The following is a 25,513-nucleotide window of genomic DNA, read 5'->3' on the forward strand; positions in this document are numbered from 1 at the left end:
GACTGAATCCCTAAGGCCTTCAGGGTGGTTGAAGACTACTATTAAACTGTATTGAAAAACATTACTGAAAGTGATGGGAAATTGGAGACTTACAGAAATCAGTCCACTCACACTGTAAACTCTCACCTCTCCCGGACACGTAAAGTTGATTTGCAGGTAGTAAGGAAAGCTCAAATATTTCTGTAAGGAAAGGTGGGGGAAATATCTAGTCACTGACTCATGATCCCTCTATTTACTGACCTCAAATCCCTTTGATATTCTTGATCTCACTTCCCTTACCTCTTGCGGATCAACTGGCGAGTCTACCAACTTACTGAACACCTCAGACACTGTATCGACAGGCTGGTGTTCCAGAAATCGATCCTTGCTGAGATGAAAGCCTACATTCTCGAACTTGTTCAGGACAACAAGCCAGTGGCAATTCTGTAAAGTACCTTCCGTTCTCGACTTCAGCGACAGCAATAGCACTAGCCGCAGTACCCAGAATGCGCATAGGTTTGGTTTTCTCGGCCACACAGGGCTGACAGGGGACATGGCTGGCCAGAACACCATGTAGCTAGAACCTGGAGAACGTGGGGATCAACACCCACTTGCAAGTCGGCTAACTGAGACTGATCTCTAGGAAACCGCTCAGTTTCTGCCCTTTTTCCCATTCCTTTTTCTAGCCCCACATTTGATCAGGCTTCTGGGACCTGCCCTGACCCTGCTCTTAGGCCTTGCCACGCCCTTACTCTCAGCTCCTCCCCTACTAATACTTCTTGCCCCTCTCCTGCTCTTGGCCCCTCCCCTACTAATACTCCTCGCCCCGCCCCTGCTCTTGGCCCCTCCCCTACAAATACTCCTCGCCCCGCTCCTTCTCTTACTCGCAGCCCCTCCTCTACTAATACTCCTCACCCCGCACCTGCTCTTAGCCCCTCCCCTACAAATACTCCTCGCCCCGCCCCTGCTCTTGGCACCTCCCCTACTAATACTACTCGCCCCGCACCTGCTCTTGGCCCCTCCCCTACAAATACTCCTCGCCCCGCTCCTTCTCTTACTCGCAGCCCCTCCCCTACAAATACTCCTCGCCCCGCTCCTTCTCTTACTCGCAGCCCCTCCTCTACTAATACTCCTCGCCCCGCCCCTGCTCTTGGCCCCTCCCCTACAAATACTCATCGCCCCGCCCCTGCTCTTGGCACCTCCCCTACTAATACTACTCGCTCCACCCCTGCACTTCCTCCCGGCCCCGCCCCTACTCTTACTATGGTCCCTACCCCTGCGGCTCTTTTCACCCCGCTTCCTAGTCGCTCTCCCCGCCTTTACCCTGCTCTTGCTCTTCTCTGTTCCAATTCTTGGAACTCCTAACCTACTCTTTGCCAAGTCTCTCTTTTTTTTTCTTGCCTTGCCCGAGCCCTTCCTGCATTCCTCTCGACTGCGCCCCTCAGCGGTCGGCGACTGGGCTCCGCCCTCACAAGGTTCCCCGCCCTCACACTGCTCTTCACCACGCCCCTTTCCCGTCGCTTCTGCCTTGCTCAAGAACCGGTTTGTAGTGTTCGCGTTCTTTCGTGAGTCCTCGCCCACACCTCCCTCCTTGCTAGACCCTTTGCCTGGGCTCGAGCTTTGAGTCTTTTTGGAGATCAGGTCCTCGCTACGCTTTCTCTCCTGGCCACGTCCCAGGTCCTGGCTCAAGTCTGGAGTGTTGCCATAGAGCAGATCCTCACTCTGTCTTCTCTCTTGGCCACGCCCCTGGCCCTGATTCAGGCCCGGAATATTGTCGTAGCTCGAATTTACGTTCTGCCTCCTCTCCTGGCCACGCCCCTGGTCCTGGCTCAGGTACCGAGTGTTGAAGTAGTTCGAATCCTCGCTCCCCTTTTTCTCCAGGCTGCGCTCCTGGTCCTGGCTCAGACCCGGAGTGTTGTAGTTCGAATCTTCGCTCTGCCTCCTCTCTTGGCCACGCCCCTGGTCCTGACTCGAGCGCCGAGTTTTGCTGTAGATTGGGTCCTCTCTCCCCTTTCTCTCCTGGCCACGCCCCTGGTCCTGGCTCAGGTACCGAGTGTTGAAGTAGTTCGAATCCTCGCTCCCCTTTTTCTCCAGGCTGCGCTCCTGGTCCTGGCTCAGACCCGGAGTGTTGTAGTACGAATCTTCGCTCTGCCTCCTCTCTTGGCCACGCCCCTGGTCCTGACTCGAGCGCCGAGTTTTGCTGTAGATTGGGTCCTCTCTCCCCTTTCTCTCCTGGCCACGCCCCTGGTCCTGGCTCAGGTACCGAGTGTTGAAGTAGTTCGAATCCTCGCTCCCCTTTTTCTCCAGGCTGCGCTCCTGGTCCTGGCTCAGACCCGGAGTGTTGTAGTTCGAATCTTCGCTCTGCCTCCTCTCTTGGCCACGCCCCTGGTCCTGACTCGAGCGCCGAGTTTTGCTGTAGATTGGGTCCTCTCTCCCCTTTCTCTCCTGGCCACGCCCCTGGTCCTGGCTCAGGTACCGAGTGTTGAAGTAGTTCGAATCCTCGCTCCCCTTTTTCTCCAGGCTGCGCTCCTGGTCCTGGCTCAGACCCGGAGTGTTGTAGTTCGAATCTTCGCTCTGCCTCCTTTCTTGGCCACGCCCCTGGTCCTGACTCGAGCGCCGAGTTTTGCTGTAGATTGGGTCCTCTCTCTCCTTTCTCTCCTGGCCACGCCCCTGGTCCTGGCTCAGGTACCGAGTGTTGAAGTAGTTCGAATCCTCGCTCCCCTTTTTCTCCAGGCTGCGCTCCTGGTCCTGGCTCAGACCCGGAGTGTTGTCGTAGTTCGAATCTTCGCTCTGCCTCCTCTCTTGGTCACTCCCCTGGTCCTGACTCAAGAGCCAAGTTTTGATGTAGATTGAATCCTCTCTCCCCTTTCTCTCCTGGCCACGCCCCTGGTCCTGGCTCAGACCCTGAGTGGTATGGTAGTTCAAATCCTCACTCTGTCTTCTCTCTTGGCCATACCCCTGGTCCTGACTCAAGCTCCAAGCTTCGCTGTAGATTGAATCCTCGCTCCCATTTCTCTCCTGGCCACGCCCCTGGTCCTGGCTCAGACCCTGAGTGGTATAGTAGTTCAAATCCTCACTCTGTCTTCTCTCTTGGCCATACCCCTGGTCCTGATTCAAGCGCCAAGCTTTGATGTAGATTGAATCCTCTCTCCCCTTTCTCTCCTGGCCACGCCCCTGGTTCTGGCTCAGACCCTGAGTGGTATGGTAGTTCAAATCCTCACTCTGTCTTCTCTCTTGGCCATACCCCTGGTCCTGACTCAAGCGCCAAGTTTTGATGTAGATTGAATCCTCTCTCCCCTTTCTCTCCTGGCCACGCCCCTGGTCCTGGCTCAGATCCTGAGTGGTATAGTAGTTCAAATCCTCACTCTGTCTTCTCTCTTGGCCATGCCCCTGGTCCTGACTCAAGCTCCAAGCTTCGCTGTAGATTGAATCCTCGCTCCCCTTTCTCTCCTGGCCACGCCCCTGGTTCTGGCTCAGACCCTGAGTGGTATAGTAGTTCAAATCCTCACTCTGTCTTCTCTCTTGGCCATGCCCCTGGTCCTGACTCAAGCTCCAAGCTTCGCTGTAGATTGAATCCTCACTCCCCTTTCTCTCCTGGCCACGCCCCTGGTCCTGGCTCAGACCCTGAGTGGTATAGTAGTTCAAATCCTCACTCTGTCTTCTCTCTTGGCCATACGCCTGGTCCTGACTCAAGCTCCAAGCTTCGCTGTAGATTGAATCCTCGCTCCCCTTTCTCTCCTGTCCATGCCCCTGGTCCTGGCTCAGACCCTGAGTGGTATGGTAGTTCAAATCCTCACTCTGTCTTCTCTCTTGGCCATACCCCTGGTCCTGACTCAAGCTCCAAGCTTCGCTGTAGATTGAATCCTCGCTCCCCTTTCTCTCCTGTCCATGCCCCTGGTCCTGGCTCAGACCCTGAGTGGTATAGTAGTTCAAATCCTCACTCAGTCTTCTCTCTTGGCCATGCCCCTGGTCCTGACTCAAGCTCCAAGCTTCGCTGTAGATTGAATCCTCGCTCCCCTTTCTCTCCTGGCCATGCCCCTGGTCCTGGCTCAGACCCTGAGTGGTATAGTAGTTCAAATCCTCACTCTGTCTTCTCTCTTGGCCATGCCCCTGGTCCTGACTCAAGCGCCAAGTTTTGATGTAGATTGAATCCTCGCTCCCCTTTCTCTCCTGGCCACGCCCCTGGTCCTGGCTCAGACCCTGAGTGGTATGGTAGTTCAAATCCTCACTCTGTCTTCTCTCTTGGCCATACCCCTGGTCCTGATTCAAGCGCCAAGCTTTGATGTAGATTGAATCCTCTCTCCCATTTCTCTCCTGGCCACGCCCCTGGTCCTGGCTCAGATCCTGAGTGGTATGGTAGTTCAAATCCTCATTCTGAGTTCTCTCTTGGCCATGCCCCTGATCCTGACTCAAGCGCCAAGCTTTGATGTAGATTGAATCCTCTCTCCCCTTTCTCTCCTGGCCACACCCCTGGTCCTGGCTCAGACTCTGAGTTGTATGGTAGTTCAAATCCTCACTCTGTCTTCTCTCTTGGCCATGCCCCTGGTCCTGACTCAAGCGCCAAGCTTTGATGTAGCTTGAATCCTCTCTCCCATTTCTCTCCTGGCCACGCCCCTGGTCCTGGCTCAGACCCTGAGTTGTATGGTAGTTCAAATCCTCACTCTGTCTTCTCTCTTGGCCATGCCCCTGGTCCTGATTCAAGCGCCAAGCTTTGATGTAGATTGGATCCTCTCTCCCCTTTCTCTCCTGGCCACGCTCCTGGTCCTGGCTAGCTCCTCTCCTTGGTTCCTGGGCAACCTGGCCCCACTGCTCGTCGCACCCCTTCTCTTTAAAGCCCTTCTCCCTCCCTGGTGCTTTTTCCTCAGCACCAGCCTGCCCTTCGGTGCCAGCCTTCTCCTTAGGGAACCTTTCCTGATTGTTGGGCCTCTCTACTCCTTGGGGTCTCTCCTCGCCTCCGGTTTTGTTTTCGCAGGATAATCGATCCTCACTCCAGTCCTTTATCTTTCTACCAAACCTGTCCTCCCATTTGGCTCTCTCTTCACCGAACCCCCTCTCGTAAATAATTCTTTCCTTGCCCCAGTATGTCTCTCTGCCTCGACTTCCCTCATGATCTCTGGGTCTCTCCTGGGTAAAGATTGTCCTTTGGCCGCAAGACCTCCCGTCGTTCCACACCCACGCTGACTTCGCGATCCTCACTGTCCCCACAGACAACTTTTCTCTCCACCTCTCACCTCTCCTGTCCATTCCCTGAACCTCAACCTGCTCTATGTCCCGCCTCTTCTAGCCATGCCCATACTCATAGCAGGCTCCAGATCTTAACCACGCCCTAACCTTTACCCCGCCCTTTCTTTGCCTGGTCCTGCTCCTTCCCCAGCTTTTCCTTGCCTTGCCTTTCCACCCCTCCCCTCCCCTCCCCTTCTCAACTCCCTCCCGCCCCCCTCATCCCCTAGGATCCCCGCCCCGCAGTACCAGTCACTTGGTTAAAACCGGTCAACCGTTGCTTGGCAGCGCCTGTTCTACCCCTCTGGCCAGCTCCTAAAATGGCCGCTTGGACTTCCACCTTGCGCGAGGCACGCCTGTGTGGCGCGCGCGTTTCCATGGCAGCGCGCACCCCCCAGTCCCCAACAGGCGCTTAAGGGCTTGAGAACAAGGCTTGAGCAAGTCAGGCTCACAGGTGTGTGGCCCGCAAAAAAAAAAAAAAAAAAAAAAGCTGAAATCGGTAGCTTTGTGCTCAGAAGGCCACGGAGGAATTTATAACGGTTGTTCTGACAGAGGCACTGTGCCTGCTTGACCTCTAGATCAAAACTTCTCCCGAGGAAAAAAGATTTTCCAGAACCTTTGTGGGATTGAGCTAATGTGATCTGGAAGTGGGCAGATCACATTCAATTAGGAAGCTAGTTAAATATTAGCCAACTTAGAGTTAGGCCTCTCTAGTCAACAGCCTGTAAAAACAAAGGGCCAAAACTTTAGTTACTGGTCACACAAATAGGACCAGAGTCATGTCTCTGATCAGCCACACTGTGAACTGGATAACAACCTTGCCGGGCACTTAAATGGTGCACATTTGTACACTTCAATAAATGATTTAATTAAATTTAAAGATTACTGCGTAGTAGCATATACCTTTAATCCCATCACTTAGGAGTGGGGAGGCAGGGGAGCTCTCTGTGTGTTGGAGGTCAGCCTAATCGACATTGCCAGTTCCCAGACAGCCAAATCTACACAATGAAATCTTTCTTCAAAGAAAGAAGGGGGTGGGGGTGGGGGCAGAGGAGAAGAAAGAAAAGGAAGGAAAGGGAGAAAAGAACAGAGGCTGGAGGCTCAGGGATGTGGTAGAGTCTTTTGCAAGTGAGCTGATAAAACCCCCCATTGCAAGAGAATCAAAAGTTTTAAGATCCTCTTAGGGAGGTCAAGGCCAGCCTAGGTTACAAGAGACCCTGTCTCAAAAAGGAGAAAAAGCTGGTTCCGGTGGTTTGAGCCTTCCAGTTCGTCCTCCGTCGAAGCTTAGAAGAGCTGGGGTTACAGACAAGTACCACTTCGTCCAGTTGCCTTTCCTGCATCCATGAGCTCTAAGGATGAAATTCAGGCTTGAGTGGCAAGCCCTTTATCACTGAACTATCTCCGGTTGGTGGCCGGTCTTGGACTCACATCCTCTAGTCTCTCATTCCTCAGCATATCCTGGCAGCATACGCCATGATAGCTGGCAAGTAATTTCAGAACTAGTATGAAGCCTGCGTAGACCATAGATCTACAATGGTCCCTTTGGTCATTGTCCTCTCAGCCCCTGAGAGTTTAGCCATCTGCTACACTATGCTCTTACATGTCTCCTGAATTCTTTCAGAGAAGATCACTACAGGGAGGCAACAGAGGTCTCAATGGCACCTTAATTCCTGGGTCCACATAGAAAATACCTAGTGGGTCAGAGCTTTATAGTGAGACGACAACCACCACAACAACAACCCTAATACCTGAAGGACGCATGGCCAGGTGTGGCTGCCCACACCTGTAGACCCAACCCTTAGGAAACTGAGGCATGAAAATCATGAGTTTGAAGTCAGCTTGGCTACACAGAAAGCATAATCCTTGGCCCAAGGAAACATTCGATGAGTTAACAATTTTCCATTATATCCTGGTGCCTGCCACATAAGCATTACTGATTATTTTTTAATACTTATTTGTATGTCTATGAGTACATTGTCACTGTCTTCAAACACACCAGAAGAGGGCATCAGATCCCATTACAGATGGTTGTGAGCCACCATGTGGTTGCTGGGAATTGAACTCAGAACCTTGGGAGGTACAGTCAGTGCTCTTAACCGCTGAGCCATCTCGCCAGCCTAGCGTTGCTTATAATAATCGGGTGAAGGACACTGTTTACACTGAGCTCCTATAGTAACTAACTGGCCAACAGGACAGTGTGACTCGTGTTGAAATTCTACACCACTAAGCAAAAGCCAAATATTCAGAGCAATAAGGAGAGGAGACAAAAGCTGAATCCTCATCCTGGCTAGTTATAAGTTCCCTGTAAACTCAGAGGTGCCTGCCTCTGCCACTCAGATGTTGGAATTAGAGGCCCAGCAAGTCCACACTCTCAACTTTGAGTCATGGCTCTCTAGCCCTGATGTTCTTTTGAGATCGGGTCCTAATATAGCTAAGGCTGGACTAGAACTCCCAATGTACCCAAAGATGGGTTTGAACTCCCAATCTTCCTGTCTCTGCCTCCAGAGTGCTGGGACCACAGGCTTGTCCTGCCTACCACTTTTGGCTTACTGAAATTTTTTTTTTTTTTGGTTCTTTTTTTCGGAGCTGGGGACCGAACCCAGGGCCTTGCGCTTCCTAGGTAAGCGCTCCACCACTGAGCTAAATCCCCAGCCCCACTGAAATTTTTGAGACAGGTCTCACTCTGCTTTCCAGACTTCAAGCCCAAGACAACTCTCCTGCCTCAACTTGCCAATTCCAGCTTAGATCATAAATGTATGTATGTAGGTATGTGCACACATACACACACACACACACACACACACACACACACACACACACATACACACATTGGAGTTATTACATCAAAGACCATCTAGGAGCTTTGGTCCTTATTAAGAAACAGAGTTCAAAAGTGAGGGAAGAATTAGGTGTTTTATTGACTCCCTGATGGTGCTATATAACAGGATTTACAAGCATTAGATTGCTGGGTGTTGGAGTACCTGAGGTAATGCTGTACAATACCCTTCATAAACAAGTAATCTGAGGCACAAATGAAATACAAGGACAAGGGTTCAAACTTACACACAGAGTTCTGCCTTCGAACCAGGAACAATTACCACTTGCCATTGTTGGTATCCTTTGTGTAGGGTGGGAAAAAACAACACGCACACATATATGCACACCCACAGATTGCTAGTTCCTGCATAACCTATGTGCAGATAAAGACTTGAGAAATCAGTCATACTTGGGTAGAATGTTTGGTTTCAGACCCCGGGACGAGGGATTGAAGTGCATATTTTTTTTTTAAGATTTATTCATTTATTATATATAAGTACACTGTAGCTGTCTTCAGACACACCAGAAGAGGGCACCAGATCTCATTATAGATGGTTGTGAGCCACCATGTGGTTGCTGGGAATTGAACTCAGGACCTCTGGAAGAGCAGTCGGGGCTCTTAACCACTGAGCCATCTCTCCAGCCCCTGAAGTGCATATTTTACATATCAAACATGGCCTCCAGGTTCTCCCAGCATTCCTCAGTCCCTACCTACCATACCCTGCCCCCAACCTTAAACTTTTTAGCTCAGGGGCTTGGCTACCCTGCCCTTCCCCCAGAGGCTCCTCCCTATATAATCCAGACCTCTCTCTCCCTCCCTCTCCCTCTGTGTGTCTATGTGTTCTCTCTCTTTCTCTCTCTCTCTCTCTCTCTCTCTCTCTCTCTCTCTCTCTCTCACACACACACACATACACACACACACACACGTGTGTCCTTTCTCTGCTCCCCAATCCCCCATGGTAATTTCCCTGGCCTCAATCCTTGGGACCAGTGAACTTGCCCAAGACCAGCTTCCCAATAAACCTGCCTTTAATCTAATCTAATCTGGCTTGAATTGGCTCACTTCACTGGCAGAGAAATAACCTATCAGATGGTGGCGCAACCCAGAAGTCCCCAGCCTAATGGCCCATGTCTTTCCTGTCTACTCGGCAACCACTTCTGTCCCTCTGTCATTCTCTGTTAGGTACATCATCTCTTTGAACTCTGTAAGTTCCATCCCCATCTAGTCTGTTAGAGTCCAGGACCCTCCGGGTTCTCTCTACTGAGTCATGGCTGTACCAGAGTTAGCCTCATCTGAACCAAGACCAGGTCTTTGGGGGGAACCTCTTATACAGGGAGGTCTTCTTTGAGGTTACCGCCCCAGCATAAGCTGTTTTGATCTCAGACTATGAATTGGGATGCTGATTCAATAGTGTTGGGATCTCCAGCAACTGCTAGGAAGATGGATGCCATAGGATCTAAAGCAGAAATGTATTCAAATTTGAACTCCCATGTCCAGTTCTTTTGAAAGCTGTGTTCTCCCACTGCAGCCCAGTCCCCCTTCCCCACCTCCCATCTGTCCTCGAATGGCCCCAGTGGCAGTGGGGACAGCCACAGTAGCAGCAACAGCAATTCCAACAGTGACAGTGACTGACCAGCCTGCTCATTTTAAATCATCCTGGTCCACCTACAGGAGCAGTGACAACCCATGGTCTCCAAAAAGATATGGACACAATAAGAAAGGACTGTTGGGGATGGGTTCTGTGATGGTTTGTACATGCTTAGAAGGTGGCCCTGTTGGAATGGGTGTGTCACTGTGGACGTGGCCTTTAAGATCTTCACCCTAGCTGCGGAAGCCAGTCTTCTGCTAGCAGCCTTCAGATGAAGATGTAGAACTCTCAGTTCCTCCTGCACCATGCCTGCCTAGATGCTGCCATGCTCCCACCTTGATGATATTGGATTGAACCTCTGAACCTGTAAGCCAGCCCCAATTCAATGTTGTCCTTATAAGACTTGCCTTGATCGTGGTGTCTGTTCACAGCAGTAAACCCTAAGACAGGTTCTAATGCTTTGATTTCGTCTGGAACCTGCTTGTTCAAACCCTGAAGGTCCTGGTCCCCAGTTGATCAACCAATAAAGATGCCGGTGGCTAACGGTTGGGAAGGGGAGATGGGGAGGGGCCTTTAGATTTGCATGGGCTAGGAACTGGGAAAAATGAGACATTCAATCCTTGGGATCAGTGAACTTGCCAGAGAGCAGCTTCCCAATAAACCTACCTTTAATATAATCCAATCTGGCTGGAACTGGCTCATTTTGCTGGTGAAGAAATAACTTATCATGGAGGTCAAAGGGGAATGAAATCTGGGGAGTTGGTTCTTTCCTTCCACAGAACCAACCCCCAACGGAGTCCTTTCTTGCTGGGTTCCAGGGATCTAACTTAGCTTGTCAGGATTATATAGCAAGCACTATCCCCTGATGAGCTATATTTTGCTGGCTCAGATTTTGTGTGTGTGTATGTGCGTGTATGTGCGTGTGTGTGCGTGTGTGCGTGTGCGTGCATGCATGTGTGAGTTTGCATATGGAGGCTAGAGTGTAATATTCATCTTTTTTCCTCAATCACTTGTCACACTATTTTTATTTTTTAGTTATTTTGTGGAGGCAGGGTCTTACTATGTAGCCCTAACTGTCCTGAAATTCACCACATAGACCAGGCTGGCCTTGAACACACAGAAATTCCACCAGCTTCTGTCCAGATGCTGGAATTAAAGGTGTGTACCAGAGGGCTCTGCTTGGACCCTATTTTCTTGAAGCCGAGTCTTTCAAGGAACCTGGAGCCCACTCATTTGCTCTGGATACTCTAGCTCTGCCCTCCACCCACAAGCTCCAACCCCCACTAGCCTTGGGATTACAAGGCTGCACCATGACATCTAGCATTTTTTAACGTAGGGCTTGGTGAGAAACTCAGGTCTTTGGGCCTGCCTGGCTAAGCCGTCTTCCCAGCACCTATACTTGTAAATTGTTCCTTTAGCACCTGAGGTAGACATGTCCCACCGTGAACATCGCTAACTCCCTTTGGCGTTTTCTGGTGTCATTATCTGTTGCCCCTGCTAGCCTAGCCTCAGGACTCTCCAGCGTCAGCCACCACAGTGCTAGGATGACAGGTGTGTACCAACACACCCAGTTCCCCTGCGTGACTTTCCAGGGTGGTTTGGTACTGAGCCAGCCTTCCTTAAAATTCTCAGTATACTGGCTGAAGTTCCTATAGCTTGCGCTAGGAATAACATGTCTGGGTTCGATGCCTGGGTCTCTGGCAGCCATTTGGACACCAGGAGGAGAGCACATTTGGAAGCTAAGTCTTCTGTGGAGAAAAGAGAATCTGACCCCAGGGCCACCGTGCTTTTCATAGCCATACAGAGTATCATGCTCAGGGCTCTCCCTGACAGTGTTCTGTCCAATTACAACTTAACAATTAGGTTACTTCAGTTCGGGTTTTGTGAGTTGTAGCCAAAATCTGTCTCTTTTTTAAAAAAAGATTTATTTTTTTCTGTATATGAGTACACTGTCGCTGTCTTCAGACACACCGGAAGAGGGCATCAGATCCCATTACAGATGGTTGTGAGCCACCATGTGGTTGCTGGGAATTGAACTCAGGACCTCTGGAAGAGCAGTCTGTGCTCTTCACCGCTGAGTCATTGCTCCAGCCCGCCAAAATCTTTTTTTTTCCCCTGCCAAAATCTTTAAGTGATATATTGTATAAATAAAATAAGTCCCAGCCCTGAGGGTTATACATCCTTCTATAGCCTACTCTCATGTCCCTTTAAGCCTGGCACTATATTCCATTGAACATATCATCATCATCATCACCACCACCATCATCATCATCATTATTATTATTTTATTGCTTACATTGTTTTATTGCCTGGCTCCTGCCTTTGAACTCTCAAGCCTCCTGCTTCAGCTCAGGTTACAGGCATGTGCTACTGGTTGAGTTCGCCTTTTAGAGTAAGCGTTATTATGGTCACCATTTAGGAGACAGAGTCTGAAAGGTAGAGTGACCGTCCAAATGCATTGGTGAAACATGGCCCAGTCACAGGGCACGCCCAGGAAGACTGGCTCCAGAGCCCACGGCCATCAATGCCCAGTAAAAGACATGGTATCACCACAGGAACTACGCTAAGCTGCTTGTCTCATGCCACTTGGATCTCGGCTCATATCCTGGGTCAGTTCCTTGCCTGTTAAGTCACTGAGGGAGATGCTGGCCCATTGCAGGCCTCTTCCCACAGGTACTATGGCCCATAGACACCTGAGGAGAAGGGACTATTTTTTCTCTTGACTAGCAGGTCTTGGGTTAGTTCCTGTCCCCAGGAAAGATAACCCTGAACATATCAGGTTCACTCCTCAGTCCTGGCTACTCTTGCCTCTTCTGGTGCCCACTGGAGCTTGTCACTGTCAAGGGACCAGTCGGTCAGTTTACCTCACTGGCTGAAATGGAGCCCAGGGTTGGAGCCCAGAAGAACTGGATGTGCCAGATGTACTATGCAAGAGAGTGAGATACAGAAGAACAAGAACAAAACAAAACAAAAAGGCATAGAAACCACCACTCTCACAAAGTCAGAAAGCCCAAACGGTCAGAGTCTGAGAAGAAATGGGAGAAAAGATAGGAGGAGAAAATGACTGTGTCAGGGCCCTGAGGAGCGGAGGACACAGGAGCAAAGCGGCTACTCCTCACCTCCCAGTGGAGAGTGTGAGTGGGCTTTCTAGTTGATCTAATCACATGGGGCCCAAAGCCCAGGCCAGGTGTGTCCAGGTCGACAGCTACCTGGGGATGGAGGCGTAATTAGCGTGGGAGGCAGCAGAGAGATGCTGATGCAGATCTGTCCGGGCATCCAGAATGTCCACCTGGTCATCCTCATCCTGGTGGAGCCTGGCAGGGTCGGGATCCGGCAGCAAGATGAGTTCAGTGAGGCCATGGAGGTCAGAAACACGGCGGAAAGTCTGCAACACCAGCACCATGGCAACAAGGCCGAGGAAGAGGTATGCTATAAACATGGGGGAGGGGAGACGGAGAAGTGGCAAGTTGATCGCTCATCTTCCAGCTCAGCCTCCAGGGCAGCAAGGATGTGGTCCTAGAGGTACCTCTCCCTTGGGGCTGCTGGGAGGTTCTCAGAGCCCCTTCAACACCTCGTAGAACAGGGCCATTTCTCTGCCCAACCCCAGCCCCCACTGCCAGCCCGCAGGTGCCCAGCCAGCTCTCCAGCTCACCTGTGACAAGCACCTTGTAGAGGGATCGGTAAGGCTGGCCCGGGGCTTCCCCAGGCACATAGTCCCCCAGGCCAATGGTGGACAGAGAGATGAAGCAGAAATAGAAAGCATCCAGAAAGCTCCAGGCCTCCTCAAGGTAGGCGAAGACCGCAGCCGGGATCAGGAAAAATATAGCCACTATGACCATCAGTAGGGCCACCAGGTGCCAGCGGGCTGCCCGCTGCGGGTGCCAGCCCCAGCGCAGGCTCAGCCAGGACAGGGGTGCGTGGGTGAGCAGCAGTGACAGGCGCTGGGCTGAGGCAGTCAGAAGTAGCATGGTGATAGGCACGCCCAGGAGTGCAAAAACGATGGAGAAGGCTTTGCCTGCATCCGTCAGTGGGGTCGTGTAGCCATAGCCTGTGGGGAGAAGAGTCCTCCTGCACACTGGCCCCTCCACAGCCTGAGGCTAACCTCCGCTCAACCCTACAGCTCCCCCACTCCACATCCTCCCTGATTTCAATCGTGACACCTCCATCCAAGAGCTGTGATTTCTTCTGATGCCCAGGGAAAATCCCACAAATAAACCCTCTGGACCTGCTTTGAGTTAGTCACATTTAAAAAAAAACTTTACCCCACCAAGTTCTGGGAGATCAAACCCACAGACTGGTGTAGCTAGGTAAGCACTCTATGTGCCCCCAGGCCCCTCACTGGGGAATTCTGGGTAGAGGCCCAACCACTGAGCCACGCCCCCAGCCCCTCACTGGGGAATTCTGGGCAGAGGCTCAACCACTGAGCCACGCCCCCAGCCCCTCACTGGGGGATTCTAGACAGGGGCTCTACCACTGAGCCACGCCCCCAGCCCCTCACTGGGGAATTCTGGGTAGAGGCTCAACCACTGAGCCACGCCCCCAGCCCCTCACTGGGGAATTCTGGGCAGGGGCTCAACCACTGAGACACGCCCCCAGCCCCTCACTGGGGAATTTTGGGCAGAGGCTCAACCACTGAGCCACGCCCCCAGCCCCTCTCTAGGGGATTCTGGGCAGAGGCTCAACCACTGAGCCACACTCCCAGCCCCTCTCTAGGGGATTCTAGACAGGAGCTGTACCAGAGTCACATCCTGAGCCCCTCACTGGGCATTCTAGGCCATCACTCACATCAGTCACATCACTGAGCCATTCCTGCAGCCCTTGCCTGACACTGTCAAGCTTGGTCATCTCTCTCTCTCTGCCTGCTGTCCCCCTCTGGGCTCTGTCCCCTCTCTGACCAGAGAACTGGAGGTACAGTTAAGCTACCATGAGAGTGCTCAGAACTGAATGTGGTTCCTCTGCCAGGTCAATAAGTGCCCTTAACCACATCCCTTCAGCCCAAGCATCAGACTCCTGCGTGCTGAGATGACCCATGTGAGCCACCATACCCAGCCTTATCATTCACCCAGTCACCCTTTCCTGTGTCCAGCACCAAGCAATCCTCTTCATCTTGGTGTTTTATTTCACTAATCTTCTGTGACTGACCTTGCAGTGTGCTGTTTTGATATATTTAAGTGTTGAGTTCTTTTAGGACACATGTGCACGCATGCATGCGCGCGCGCACACACACACACACACACACTACACACACCACGTCCCTTACTAGTGATTTCTCTGAGGAATCTCTACTAATGACTAAGTCAAGCCCCAGGTTCCCCTGGTGTATTCTAGGCAGGTGTTGAACCCCAAGGCCTCTTTTTTAAGACAGCATCTCATTAAATCTTCCAGGCAGGCTTTGAAATTGGGATTCCTCCTTCTTTAGCCTTCCGGTAGCTGAGAATGAAGCCACCAGGCCTGGCCACAGCATGGTTTTTTTTTTTTTTTTTTTTTTTTTTTGCATGCTAAGCTATATGAACCAGCTCTAAGACAGCACTTCCCTGTTCCCACTGACTGTGCAGGCTGGCTTTCAGAACTGACCTCAAAAGTCCTACTCAGCTTGATGGAACCAAAAATCTCAGAGGACCAGAACACAGGGAACAGAACAAGAGCCCTGTGTTCCGGATTTGAAATCAGAAGTGCCACCCACAGTAGTAGAAGGGATCAGATGTATCCACAAGTTCCATCAGGACCAATGTACCTGGTATAGACCATTTCACCGAAAGTCAATGTTAGAGCCACTTGGCCTTCTATTTCCCCAGCTGTGAAGATGGGCTTAGGAGGCTGGAGAGATGGCTCAGTGGCTAAGAGCACTGACTGCTCTTCCAGAGGTCCTGAGTGCAATTCCCAGCAACCACATGGTGGCTCACAACCATCTGTAATGTACTACTCACATAAAATAAATAAGTAAGTCTTAAAAAAAAAAAGAAAAGAAAAAGAAAGAAAAGACTCCTTAGCTACTGAATCGTAGAACTGTATCTCCACTTCCTCTCTGTTGGCAATTTTACCAATGTTATTTGCTTTCGTTGTTTTGTTTTGAGACAGGGTCTCACTACATATTCCTGGTTGGATTGGAACTCACTATGTAGTCCAGGCTGGCCTTGAACTTGTAACAATCCCAGAGTGCTAGAACTAAAAGCAGGTGCCACAATGTTCTGTATTATCCTAGCTATGTGATTATGTCCAAGTTGGCCAAGCTTCTTAGCTGTATAGTCAGAAAGACAGACAGACAGACAGACAGACAGACAGACAATAAGTGGCAGCTACCACACAAGGCTATGGTTATGGCATTGCCTGAATTGTAACCCGGATGTGGTGAGTTCCTGCCACGCTTTGGCTGAGACATTGTGATCTTGGTTCACAGTTGAGGTGCAGCTGTGCAGATGCTCAGCCGGGCTATGTCTGTTGCACCTCTGACCCCCCTCACCTGTCACCCGTCAGAAGTGAGAAATCTGAGAGGAGATGTTAGGGCTGTGACCCATGGAAGTCCAGCCCGGGAGCAGGTCAAGCCGGATCAGGGAGCTTGAGGAAAGCTAGCCCCAGGGGAGACTGGTTCATTGTTTTCTTTGAAGAGACACCCAGCTGTTGCCAAGGACCTCAGTTTGCTGGTCACATGCCATGAGCACCCCAAATGGGGGACAAAGCCACCCACAGTCCTTTAACCAGCTCAGTGTGGCTCAGCCTCCTCCCTGTTTCAAGTCCCCAAAGGAAGTCACCTCAGGGAGATGGAGGGTTGAAGAGCAGCAGAATCTGACCTCCAAGCCAGCGGTGGGGTTTCCCAGGTCTGTGGTCTGAGGACACAAGGGACTTTCTGAGAAGAGTTTCCCAGGGTTCTTAAGTACCGGGGATGCAAGTAGGGGTGGGTCCTACCTGGGCCTCAAAGAAAGCTCTGCAGGGCGCTAATATTTGTGTGTAGGTGGTGCTTTTTTATTTTATTTGCATACACGCACGTGTGTGTGTGGTGCGTGAATGTGTGTGCATAGGTGTGCACAGAGGTCAGAGGAGACTTGCCAATCTCTGACCCAGTGCTGGTGTGGCCATACTCAGCATCTCCATGAGCACTGGGATTTTGAATCCAGTTTCTCATAGGCACCTCCCCCCATGGCTTCTCCTTCGTCCTGTTTTGTCTTGTAGAGACAGGGTCTCACACAGTTCTGGCTGATCCTCTTGCTTCTACCTCCTGAGGACTGAGGTATCCCACCATGCCCAGCTGGGGAGTCCATATCCTTAAATCAAGACCGGGGTCCTGGTTTAAAGTGAGGCCTTGGGGGCTGGAGGGATGGCTCAGTGGTTAAGAGCACTGACTGCTCTTCCAGAGGTCCTGAGTTCAAATCCCAGCAACCACATGGTGGCTCATAACCATCTGTAATGGGTGTGTTGGAAGACAGCTACAGTGTACTCATATATAATAAATAAATAAATAAATAAATAAATCTTTAAAAAATATAAAAAAAAATAGTGAGACCTTGGGGTCCTGGTTCCAGAGGAGGTACCAGCAGATATCATCTGGGATGTGTAAGTTCTCATGCAGCCAGAGCTCTCAAACCCAGGATATCTGAAGGAAGGAGGTAGACATTGCTAAGGTCCTTTCTGGCTGTCAAGTGGAGCGAGTAATACTTTTGGGGGGTGGGGTTCTGTCATAGAGGGCCCTGAATGTCCCAGGTTGAGAGAATGTCATGTCTCAGGCTGGGGCAGGGCTGGGTGGCAAGGGGATTCTCAGCTGTGGGGTGTGGAGGAGTTCCAGCCCCAGGACACCCCCTGTTTGTGAAATCCTCAGTGAGCCTGCTGGTCACCTGGGTAGCATAGTGACAATTTTGGAATCTTGTTGTTGGTTTTGTTTTGTTTTTTTTTAAACACAGGAAAAAAGTGGGGGTAAAGAGATGGTTCAGAGGTTAGGAGCACTGGCTGTTCTTCCAGAGGTCCTGAGTTCAGTTCCCAGCAACCACATGGTGGCTCACAACCGTCTGTAATGGAATGTATTGGAATCCGATGCCCTCTTTGGTATATCTGAAGAGCAACAGTGTACTCATATAAATTTTATATATATATATATATATATATATGTGTGTGTGTGTGTGTGTGTGTGTGTATGTAAAGTCTGACTCTAGCACACAGTACTGAAAATTATACTGTCGTAGATGAACTCAAGAACAATGGGTACTAAGGCTGCAGGGGACTCTAGAACATTCTGAAAGTCAATCTAACCAACACAGGAAGTGGAGGCACTGGGCCTTCTGTCTAGTAGGAGCTACAGCCTTTAAACAGAGCTTCCAGAAGGAAAGCAAGCTCTTTCTGAAGTCCGGGGTGAGGGTGGGGTTAGGTGGAGTGGGGTGGACCTGTTTAAAAAAAAGGAAAATCGCTTCTCGGCCTTTTGGCTAAGATCAAGTGTAAAAAAAAGGAAAGAAAAAATCCACAAAGATATTATAAGAATATGTTTTTGTTTTAATCCTAGGTGTGGGACATGAGGCTGCTTTGGACAGTCCACAGCAGCTGACTACCATTTGCCTCGTTCCCTCGCAGGGGCTGCAGACAGTTTCTGCAATTGTGTCATCTGGAATTCTGGAGCCTTTTAAAAGGGCGTATGTAATGCTAGAGCCCTGAGGCCATGCTGGGCTGTTTGTTGGTCACTGTTGGCTGTGGTGTGCAAAAGAAACAAGAAGTTAGATTAAACGTGCCCCCAAGGAACTTGACTTCCTAATCAGCAAAAAGTCTAACAATAACATTGCCCCTTTCTGACCCTTGACCTTATTCAGAGATCTCTTCCCTTTATCCTTTTCTTTTTGCCCTTATCAGGGGTTGAAAGGGTGGGGGGAAAAACCCACGAAGTAGCAAAAGACAGCTACGTGGTAGGAAAGAGCAGATAGAGAGAATTTGTTTGGATTATGTGCTGGGGCGAGGATTGGTTCTCACTGAGTAGGATCCCTGTCTGGAGAAGGAATAGGATTCCCATTCATGAGTTTAGGCGTTTTGTGTTTTGAGGTACTAATGATTGAACTCAGGACCTCACACACGCTAGGCGAATGTTCTACCGCTGAGCTACACTTCATCCCTCCTCGACTGAGTTTAAAGAGACCCTCATGAAAAGGGTGAGAGGTTTAACCAGAAGTGGTTTGGGGTAGGAGTCTCAACTTTGAGGACTTCAAGCTGGACAGCGATGGTTCTTCCGTGAGAACACTCTTCTGGTTTGTTCCTTTCTTACACCCAGCTGTTGGGTGTAAGGTCCGAGAACCCTAAGTCCAGAGTGGAAGAACATTGAGACGGTCCCAACAACCCAGGGGAGGTGGAAAGATGGGAGGAGCCCTGTATTAGAGTGGGAAATGCTGGAGCAGGAAGGGGAAATAGGAACTTTCAGTCTGGAGCTCTTGCTGGAGAGTTCCCAAGGCGGAAGGGATCCTAGAAATGGCCTCAGGTCTGGCTAAAGTCTCTTCCTAGAAGACAGGCCTCCAGTAATGGTGCCCTGGGATTACTGACTAGCATGCATGAAGGCCTGAGTTCAATTCACAGTTCACTGGGTCACTGAGTTCAGGAAGAAGCTAAAGTGGGTTGTTCCAGGAAGGACCTACCTGGAGCCAGGAGACAAGACTGGAAAGAGATGGTGCGCCAGCCCTATTGTAACACAACCCCTGAGGTTAGACCCCCAAGGAAAGTCCTAGGCCCCTGCTGATCATCTAGGATAATCCTAGGGTTAAGACAAGAGTGAGCCAAGCCTGGTGACACCCGTAATCTCAGCATTTAGGAGACTGAGGCAGAAGGATGAAATTCCAAACCAGCCTTCGCCTAAAGGGAGATGCTATCTCAAAACCAAACAAAAAGGCACCAGAAGGGATGCTATCTGAGAAAGTATTATGAAGGGAGTCTCTCTACTCCCAGAGAACTGGGGTGTGTAGTACCTGAGAGGGGCAGCTCGACTTGCACGACTTGCACGAGGACTCTCCAAATCGAACAGCTGCAGCCAGTGCGGGTCAGTTGAGAATGGAGGTTGTTCCTAGAGGATCACCCGGCCCCGGGACTATTGGGATGAAGGTGTATGTTGAGGGACCTGGACGCTGGCCGGGAAGTGGATGATGGACGGCGCTCACTTACCCACGGTGGTGACTAGCGTGCTGGCGAAGAAGAGCGCCGAGGCAAAGTCCCACGCGGGGTCCGAAGCGTTGGCGGGTCCCGATGCGTTGGCCAGCACTGCGCGCCCCAGCCGTCCTGCCGCCAGCACCCGCTCCACGAAGGCGTCCAGGGCGTGAGCCGCCACGCACGGGCTGTGCCGCAGCAGCTGCTCCCGCAGCGTCCCCAGCTCTGCCCGCAGCCGGGCTTCGTGCGGCCGCTCCAGCCGCGCCACAAGCAGCGCGCCGAGCGCCAGGTACCCGGCGTAGGCGACCAGGGCGCTAGCCAGGAGCGCGCCCCGCCGCATAGTGCCCCTGCAGCCCCGCCGCCCGCTGACGTGGCCCCCGCCGGCCCACCGCCCGCGGTCCGCTTTTAGTTCCGGGAGCTTCAGGCGCGGCCACCGACGCCCCGAAGAGGAAGAAGAAAAGGAAAAAGGGGGAGGAGCGGGGCTGGCGGAACGCCCTGCCACTGGGAAACTGAGGCACGCCCAAACACCTGGTGTGTAGGAACAGGGACACCGGAGGGTGGAGTTCGACGCTCCGGGATCCGGGAGACAAATGGGATGGGGAGGGTGGCCGAGCCCTTTCTTGCCCGTCGTTCCTGTGGGAGTCGTGACTTCTTAACTCAGAACTGAAACTCTCCTCTGAAGTGGGAGTTTTCTGTCTGTAATCTTAACCACCCGGGAGGCTGAAGCAGGATCGGGTGCGAGTTCAGGGCAACCAGGGACAGAGCGAGACAGGCCTCTGGTGATCAGGCCTTAAAACACTTGTCTGACAACATCTGTACCCGGTCTTTGCCTGAGGCACTAGGATGTGGGATAAGTTGTGGGTGGGCGGGAGGGGGAGACGATTTCAGAATAATTGACCAGGAGTGTGTGTATGTGTGTGTGGGGGAATTGTTGGAAGGATTCTGTCTCAATAAATAAACAAAATATAACTTACTTTCATGGTGGCTCACCCCTTTTTCCAGCACTCAGGAGGCAGAGACAGATATATTTCTGAGTTCAAACCAGCCTGGTGTACATAGTAAATTCCAGGGCTACATAATAGGACTCAGTCTCAAAACAAAACAAAACAAAACAAAACAAAACCTATAAAACAAATGCAAAAGATGAACAAATAAACTTCCGGTGTGGTTGTGGTGACTTACACACAATACCCTTAACATCTGAGAAACAATCTGGGCCGTCACGGACTCCAGGCCAACCTGGGCTACCTAGTGAATCCATCCATGTCTCGAACAGGTACTGTGGAGTGGCTGGAGAGATAGCTAAGTGATTAAGGGTATTAGCTGCTTCTACAGACGACCTCCCTCGGTCCCACACATCCCCAGCGCTCACCTGGTAACTAACAACTGTCTGTAACTCCAGTTTCAAGGGACTCCAGAGAATCCAATGCCCTCTTCTGTCCTCCTGGGAAGTCAGGCCAACACAGAGTGCACAGACATAGGCAGGCAAAACACCCCTAGGCATAGAAATAAATAAGCTAATATATTTATATATAAAACCAGGGTAGGGATTCCTACCCTGATAGATCCCTTCTACCCAGGAAGCTGAGATGTTCCTACATACATTTGAAATTTTAAAGGTGGAGGAGTTGGGCATAGCCCTGTCTCAAAACAAAACAAAACAAAAACCAACAAGAGGCAGGGGCAGGGGCAGGGGCAGGGGCAGGGGCAGGGGCAGGGGCAGGGGCAGGGGCAGGGGCAGGGGCAGGGGCAGGGGCAGGGGCAGAGGGCTCTCTCTGAGAGGCCAGCTTGCTTGACAAAGGGAGTCCCAGGTCAGCCAAGGTTACAAAGTGAGACATTGTCTCAATATTAAATTTTCTCCTGTGGGTTGCCCCACACCCCTCTCTGGCCTGAACTTAGAGCTCTCTTACAGCTGTATAGGGCAGACCAGAATCCTCCCCACAACTAGACCACAGCTCAGATACATGCAACAGGCTCTATTTATAAAACTGTGGTAATTCTTGGGACAGAGCCCAATTTAGGGCTGGCAATCTCTAGGAAGAGATGCCTGATAATAAAAACAGCAACAATAGTTACAATGTCCCAGCGAGGGCTTAGTCAGGCCCTGTCTGTGTACATATGCCCTTTTATGGAGGCCTTCACTCTCCCACAGGATTCCCAATAAACGAAGGGGAAAATTAAAGCTTACCGCAGAATGCAGGAACCGGTCAGATGGGTCAGCGGCTAAAGACACTTCTTGTCTCTGTAGGTGCGGCAGTACTGCACCCAAACCCACTTACCTCTACGTATTCACACACACACGCACGCACACGCACGCACGCACGCACACACACACGCACACGCACACGCACATGCACGCACGCACGCACACGCACACGTGCACGCACGCACACGCACGCACGCACACGCACAGGCGCACACACACGCACACACACGCACGCACGCACACGCACGCACACGCACACGCACACGCATGCACGCACGCACGCACACACACATAAACAAACACAAACACACACCACGCCTAAGGACCTGAGATCAATATCCCTGGGACATGTTGAAGGTGAGAACTGACTCCTATAAGTATCCTCAGACCTCCATAGGCAAATGGTCACTCTCATGCCCACACTTACACACACATATGCACGCACACACAACAAACACATACACAATGGAGTAAAAGGCAGACGTAATAGTAGTGCGTGTCTGTAAGGGCTCGGGAGAGAGAGGCAAGAGAATTGGAAGTTCGAGGCCATCCTCAGGTACATAGTGAGTTCAAAACAGCCTGGATTATGTGAGAATCCTTTCACAAATAAATACAGGAGACAGAACAGACAGGTATGGTGGCGCTCACTTCTTATCCTAGCAGTAAAAGGAGAGAGAGGCAGGAGAATGACAGATGTCGCAGGTCAGCAGGTAAGTGCACTTGCTACTCTTCCTGAGGACTGGAGGTTCAGTTCCCAGCCTCACGGGGCAGCTCACACCCATCAGTAACTCATTTTCCAGAGGATCCGGTGCCCTCTTCTGGCTTCTGAAGGCACATATGTGGTACACTTGCAGGCAAACTATCTATCCATCCATACAGACAAACATGTATGGTATCTTTTCTGAAAAAATTAAAAGCAGAAAAGAACAAATATTTTCGAGTTCGCATCATTCATGCCACATGGCTCACAACGCCCTATTAACTCCAGTTCCAGGGGCTCTAACGCCCTCTTCTGGCCGCTGTAAGAACTACACCCGAGTGCACCGCCGCCCCCCCCACTCATACCCACATAGCTTAAAAAATAATAATAATTTTTAAGTTGAGTTTTAACCTAGTGGTGGTGTTGCACACCTTTAATCCCAGTATTCAGGGAGGCAGAGGCAGGCGGATCTCTGAGTTCAAGGCCAGCCTTTACTCTTATCACACCATTGCTATACCACCACCACACTGCTTTTTTTCCCTAAATTTATTTTTATTTCATGTGCAGTGGTAATTTGCCTGCATGCATATCTGTGTGAGGCTGTTGGAGCTTCTAGAACTGGAGCCATAGACAATTGTGAGCTGCCATGTGGGTGCTGGGAATTGAACCCAGGTCATCTGGAAGAGCAGTCAGTGCTCTTAACTGCTGGACTGCTGAGCCATCTCTCCAGCCCCCCCCCCCTTTTTTTTTTTGAGGCAAGGTTTCTATGTGTAGTCCTGGCTGTCCTGGAACTTGTTCTGTAAATCGAACTCAGAGATCTACCTGCTTCTGTTTCACAACTGTTGGGTTTAAAGGTATGTGTCATTATTAAGGGCCCTAAACTCTTGATCCTTTTGGCTCAATATCAGGACTGTCACATACCTCATTTTACCTTTTTCTTTTCTTTTTTTTTCTTTTTTTAAGATTTATTTATTATATATGAGTACACTGTAGCTGTCTTCAGACACACCAGGAGAGGGCATCAGATCCCATTACAGATGGCTGTGAACCACCATGTGGTTGCTGGGAATTGAAGTCAGGACCTCTGGAAGAGCAATCAGTGCTCTTAACCACTGAGCCATACTGTCCAGCCCTCTTTTTTTTTTCTCCTTTTTTTGAGATGGTTTTAAGTAGTTCATGCTGGCCTTAAACTCAGTATATAGCCACGGATGGTCTTGAACTTCTGAACCTCCTGCGACCACATCCCAAGTGCTGGGATTACAGGTGTGCACCAACACATCTAGCTGCACTATTTATATAAAAGAGGAGCATCGAGGACCCTGCATTGCAGGGATTCAGCAGACATCTGTATATAGACAGATGCCTATCTATAGTCACCCAAGAGGCCCACAGCAGGCCCACATTGTCTGCCTTATTAGTTTTTTTTTAAAGATTTATTTATTTATTACTTATAAGTACACTATAGCTGTCTCCAGACACACCAGAAGAGGGCATCAGATCTCATTACAGAAGGTTTTGAGCCACCATGTGATCGTTGGGAATTGAACTCAGGACCTCTGGAAGAGCAGTCAGTGCTCTAACCACTGAGCAATCTCGCCAGCCCTGCCTTACTAATTTTAAAAAGGTCATAGATGGGTTGGGGATTTAGCTCAGTGGTAGAGTGGTAGAGCGCTTGCTTAGGAAGCGCAAGGCCCTGGGTTCGGTCCCCAGCTCTGAAAAAAAGAACCAAAAAAAAAAAAAAGTCATAGATGATGGATTGAAGACGAAGACTGAGGTTGAGAAATGGAGGTAGGGCCCAGGAGTCGGACGCTAACACAGAGGCAAAATGATGTGTCTCAACAAAGGACTACATCGGATGCAGGTCTTCTCCCTGAGAAGCCAAATTCAGACGAGGAAAGGGAAGCCACATGATAGGGTCACTTGCTCACCACCTCCTTCTGGAGTGCTATCACTTCCCAGAGGAATTTCTGACCATTTTTCTTTGCCTCCGATAAGTGAAAAAAAGAAGGACAAAAAGGGCTAACCATGGGTCGTGGTGGCACACGACTGTAATTGCTGGATTTGGAAGGTAGAAGCAGGAAGATCAGGAGTTTGAAGTCAACCTGGACTGTGTGAGACCTTTTCTCATATCAAGTGGGGGCAGATTAAGGAAGAGAGAAAAGAGACCCTGAGTGAAACAAAGGAGGAAGTCGGTTTTCAGGGTTCTATGCTCGAGGTGCACTTGTGTGCATTCAACTGTGGGAGCTGTGTGCAGTACCTGTGGCAGACAAAAGTTTTGAGGGAAAATAGCCGTGTGAGAAAAATTTTATGAACTTCTGGGAAGTTGCCTAAAGGTACCTTCAAAGAAAGACACCGGCTCTTCTTTTTTTTTTTTTTTTTTTTTTTTTTTTCCAGAGCTGGGGACCGAACCCAGGGCCTTGCGCTTGCTAGGCAAGCACTCTACCACTGAGCTAAATCCCCAACCCAAGATACTGGTTCTTCTGACCTAATATGCTGAGGGCCTCTTTTTCTTTTCTTTCCCCTTCTTTTCCTTTCTTTCTTTCTTTTTTTCTCTTTTTTTCTTTTTTTGAAACTAGAGCTCACTATGTTCAAAGCATAGACTGCCTTTGAACCCGTGACTTTCCATTTCAGCCTCCTTAGTATTGGGAATTCAGAAGTGATCTACTAAGCTGTACTTCGTTTCTCAGCCTAAATGGACGCTGGTGCCACGTTCCTTTAATCCTCAGTCAGACATATCTCTGTGAGTTCGAGGCCAGCCTGGTCTACAGCGTGAGATCCAGGTCAGCTAAGGTTACACAGAGAAACCCTGTGTCGAAAAACCAGAAAAAAAAAAAGTGAGTGCTACTTTTGTGTAAAGGATAGATGAGCGGGCATAACTGTGATAACCTATCATTCTCCCCGCCT

The 25,513-nt window shown here is 50.4% G+C and overlaps 3 protein-coding genes across 24 annotated transcripts in view; 1 reads left to right on the forward strand and 2 right to left on the reverse strand.

The window, feature by feature from the left end:
* Positions 1-5,594, reverse strand: part of Catsperg (cation channel sperm associated auxiliary subunit gamma) — a 30,762-nt gene extending 25,168 nt beyond the window's left edge. For 8 of the 19 annotated variants that reach the window (XR_010064605.1, XR_005501787.2, XM_008759126.4 and 5 more), the window contains exons 1-3: positions 5,449-5,594; positions 280-563; positions 94-180 (exon numbers count right to left, since the gene is read on the reverse strand). Coding sequence is in view for 13 of the 19 variants with exons in the window: in XM_008759126.4 (XP_008757348.1) it covers positions 94-180; positions 280-563; positions 5,449-5,578 (501 nt within the window). In the remaining 6 variants the exon portion in view is untranslated. The remainder of the gene's footprint in view (positions 1-93; positions 181-279; positions 564-5,448) is intronic. The other 11 variants (XM_039104388.2, XM_006228722.5, XM_039104337.2 and 8 more) reach the window with 7 other exon arrangements.
* The window catches only part of LOC103689966 (MARCKS-related protein-like), a 980,777-nt gene that overhangs the window by 573,514 nt on the left and 381,750 nt on the right, over positions 1-25,513 (forward strand). The gene's annotated exons all lie outside the window — the stretch shown is intronic.
* Positions 11,512-20,043, reverse strand: Kcnk6 (potassium two pore domain channel subfamily K member 6). Of its 4 annotated transcripts, none has more exons than XM_039109467.2 (4): positions 19,722-19,862; positions 19,529-19,647; positions 13,258-13,653; positions 11,512-13,034 (listed from the first exon to the last, which is right to left on the reverse strand). In XM_039109467.2, the coding sequence occupies exons 3-4, from the start codon at positions 13,571-13,573 to the stop codon at positions 12,811-12,813; spliced, it is 540 nt and encodes a 179-aa protein (XP_038965395.1). In that variant the 5' UTR covers positions 13,574-13,653; positions 19,529-19,647; positions 19,722-19,862; the 3' UTR covers positions 11,512-12,810. The 4 variants fall into 4 exon arrangements, with proteins under 4 accessions (XP_038965395.1, XP_038965367.1, XP_038965451.1 ...); XM_039109439.2 differs by lacking the exon at positions 19,529-19,647 and adding an exon at positions 17,104-17,193 and having other exon boundaries at positions 19,722-19,861; XM_039109523.2 differs by having other exon boundaries at positions 19,529-19,623; positions 19,722-19,846.

This window comes from Rattus norvegicus, chromosome 1 (genome assembly GCF_036323735.1).
Source record: "Rattus norvegicus strain BN/NHsdMcwi chromosome 1, GRCr8, whole genome shotgun sequence".
Classification (NCBI taxonomy): Eukaryota; Metazoa; Chordata; class Mammalia; order Rodentia; family Muridae; genus Rattus; species Rattus norvegicus.

Excerpts from the sequence above, each read along its gene's own strand:
- Kcnk6 (NM_053806.2), bottom strand. The coding sequence starts at position 20,043 with ATGCGGCGGGGCGCGCTCCTGGCTAGCGCCCTGGTCGCCTACGCCGGG. Across the intron at positions 13,654-19,721 it reads CACGCTAGTCACCACCGTGG|GCTATGGCTACACGACCCCA; the intron begins GTAAGTGAGCGC and ends TTCTCCCCACAG. Across the intron at positions 13,035-13,257 it reads CTACAAGGTGCTTGTCACAG|CATACCTCTTCCTCGGCCTT; the intron begins GTGAGCTGGAGA and ends CCATGTTTATAG.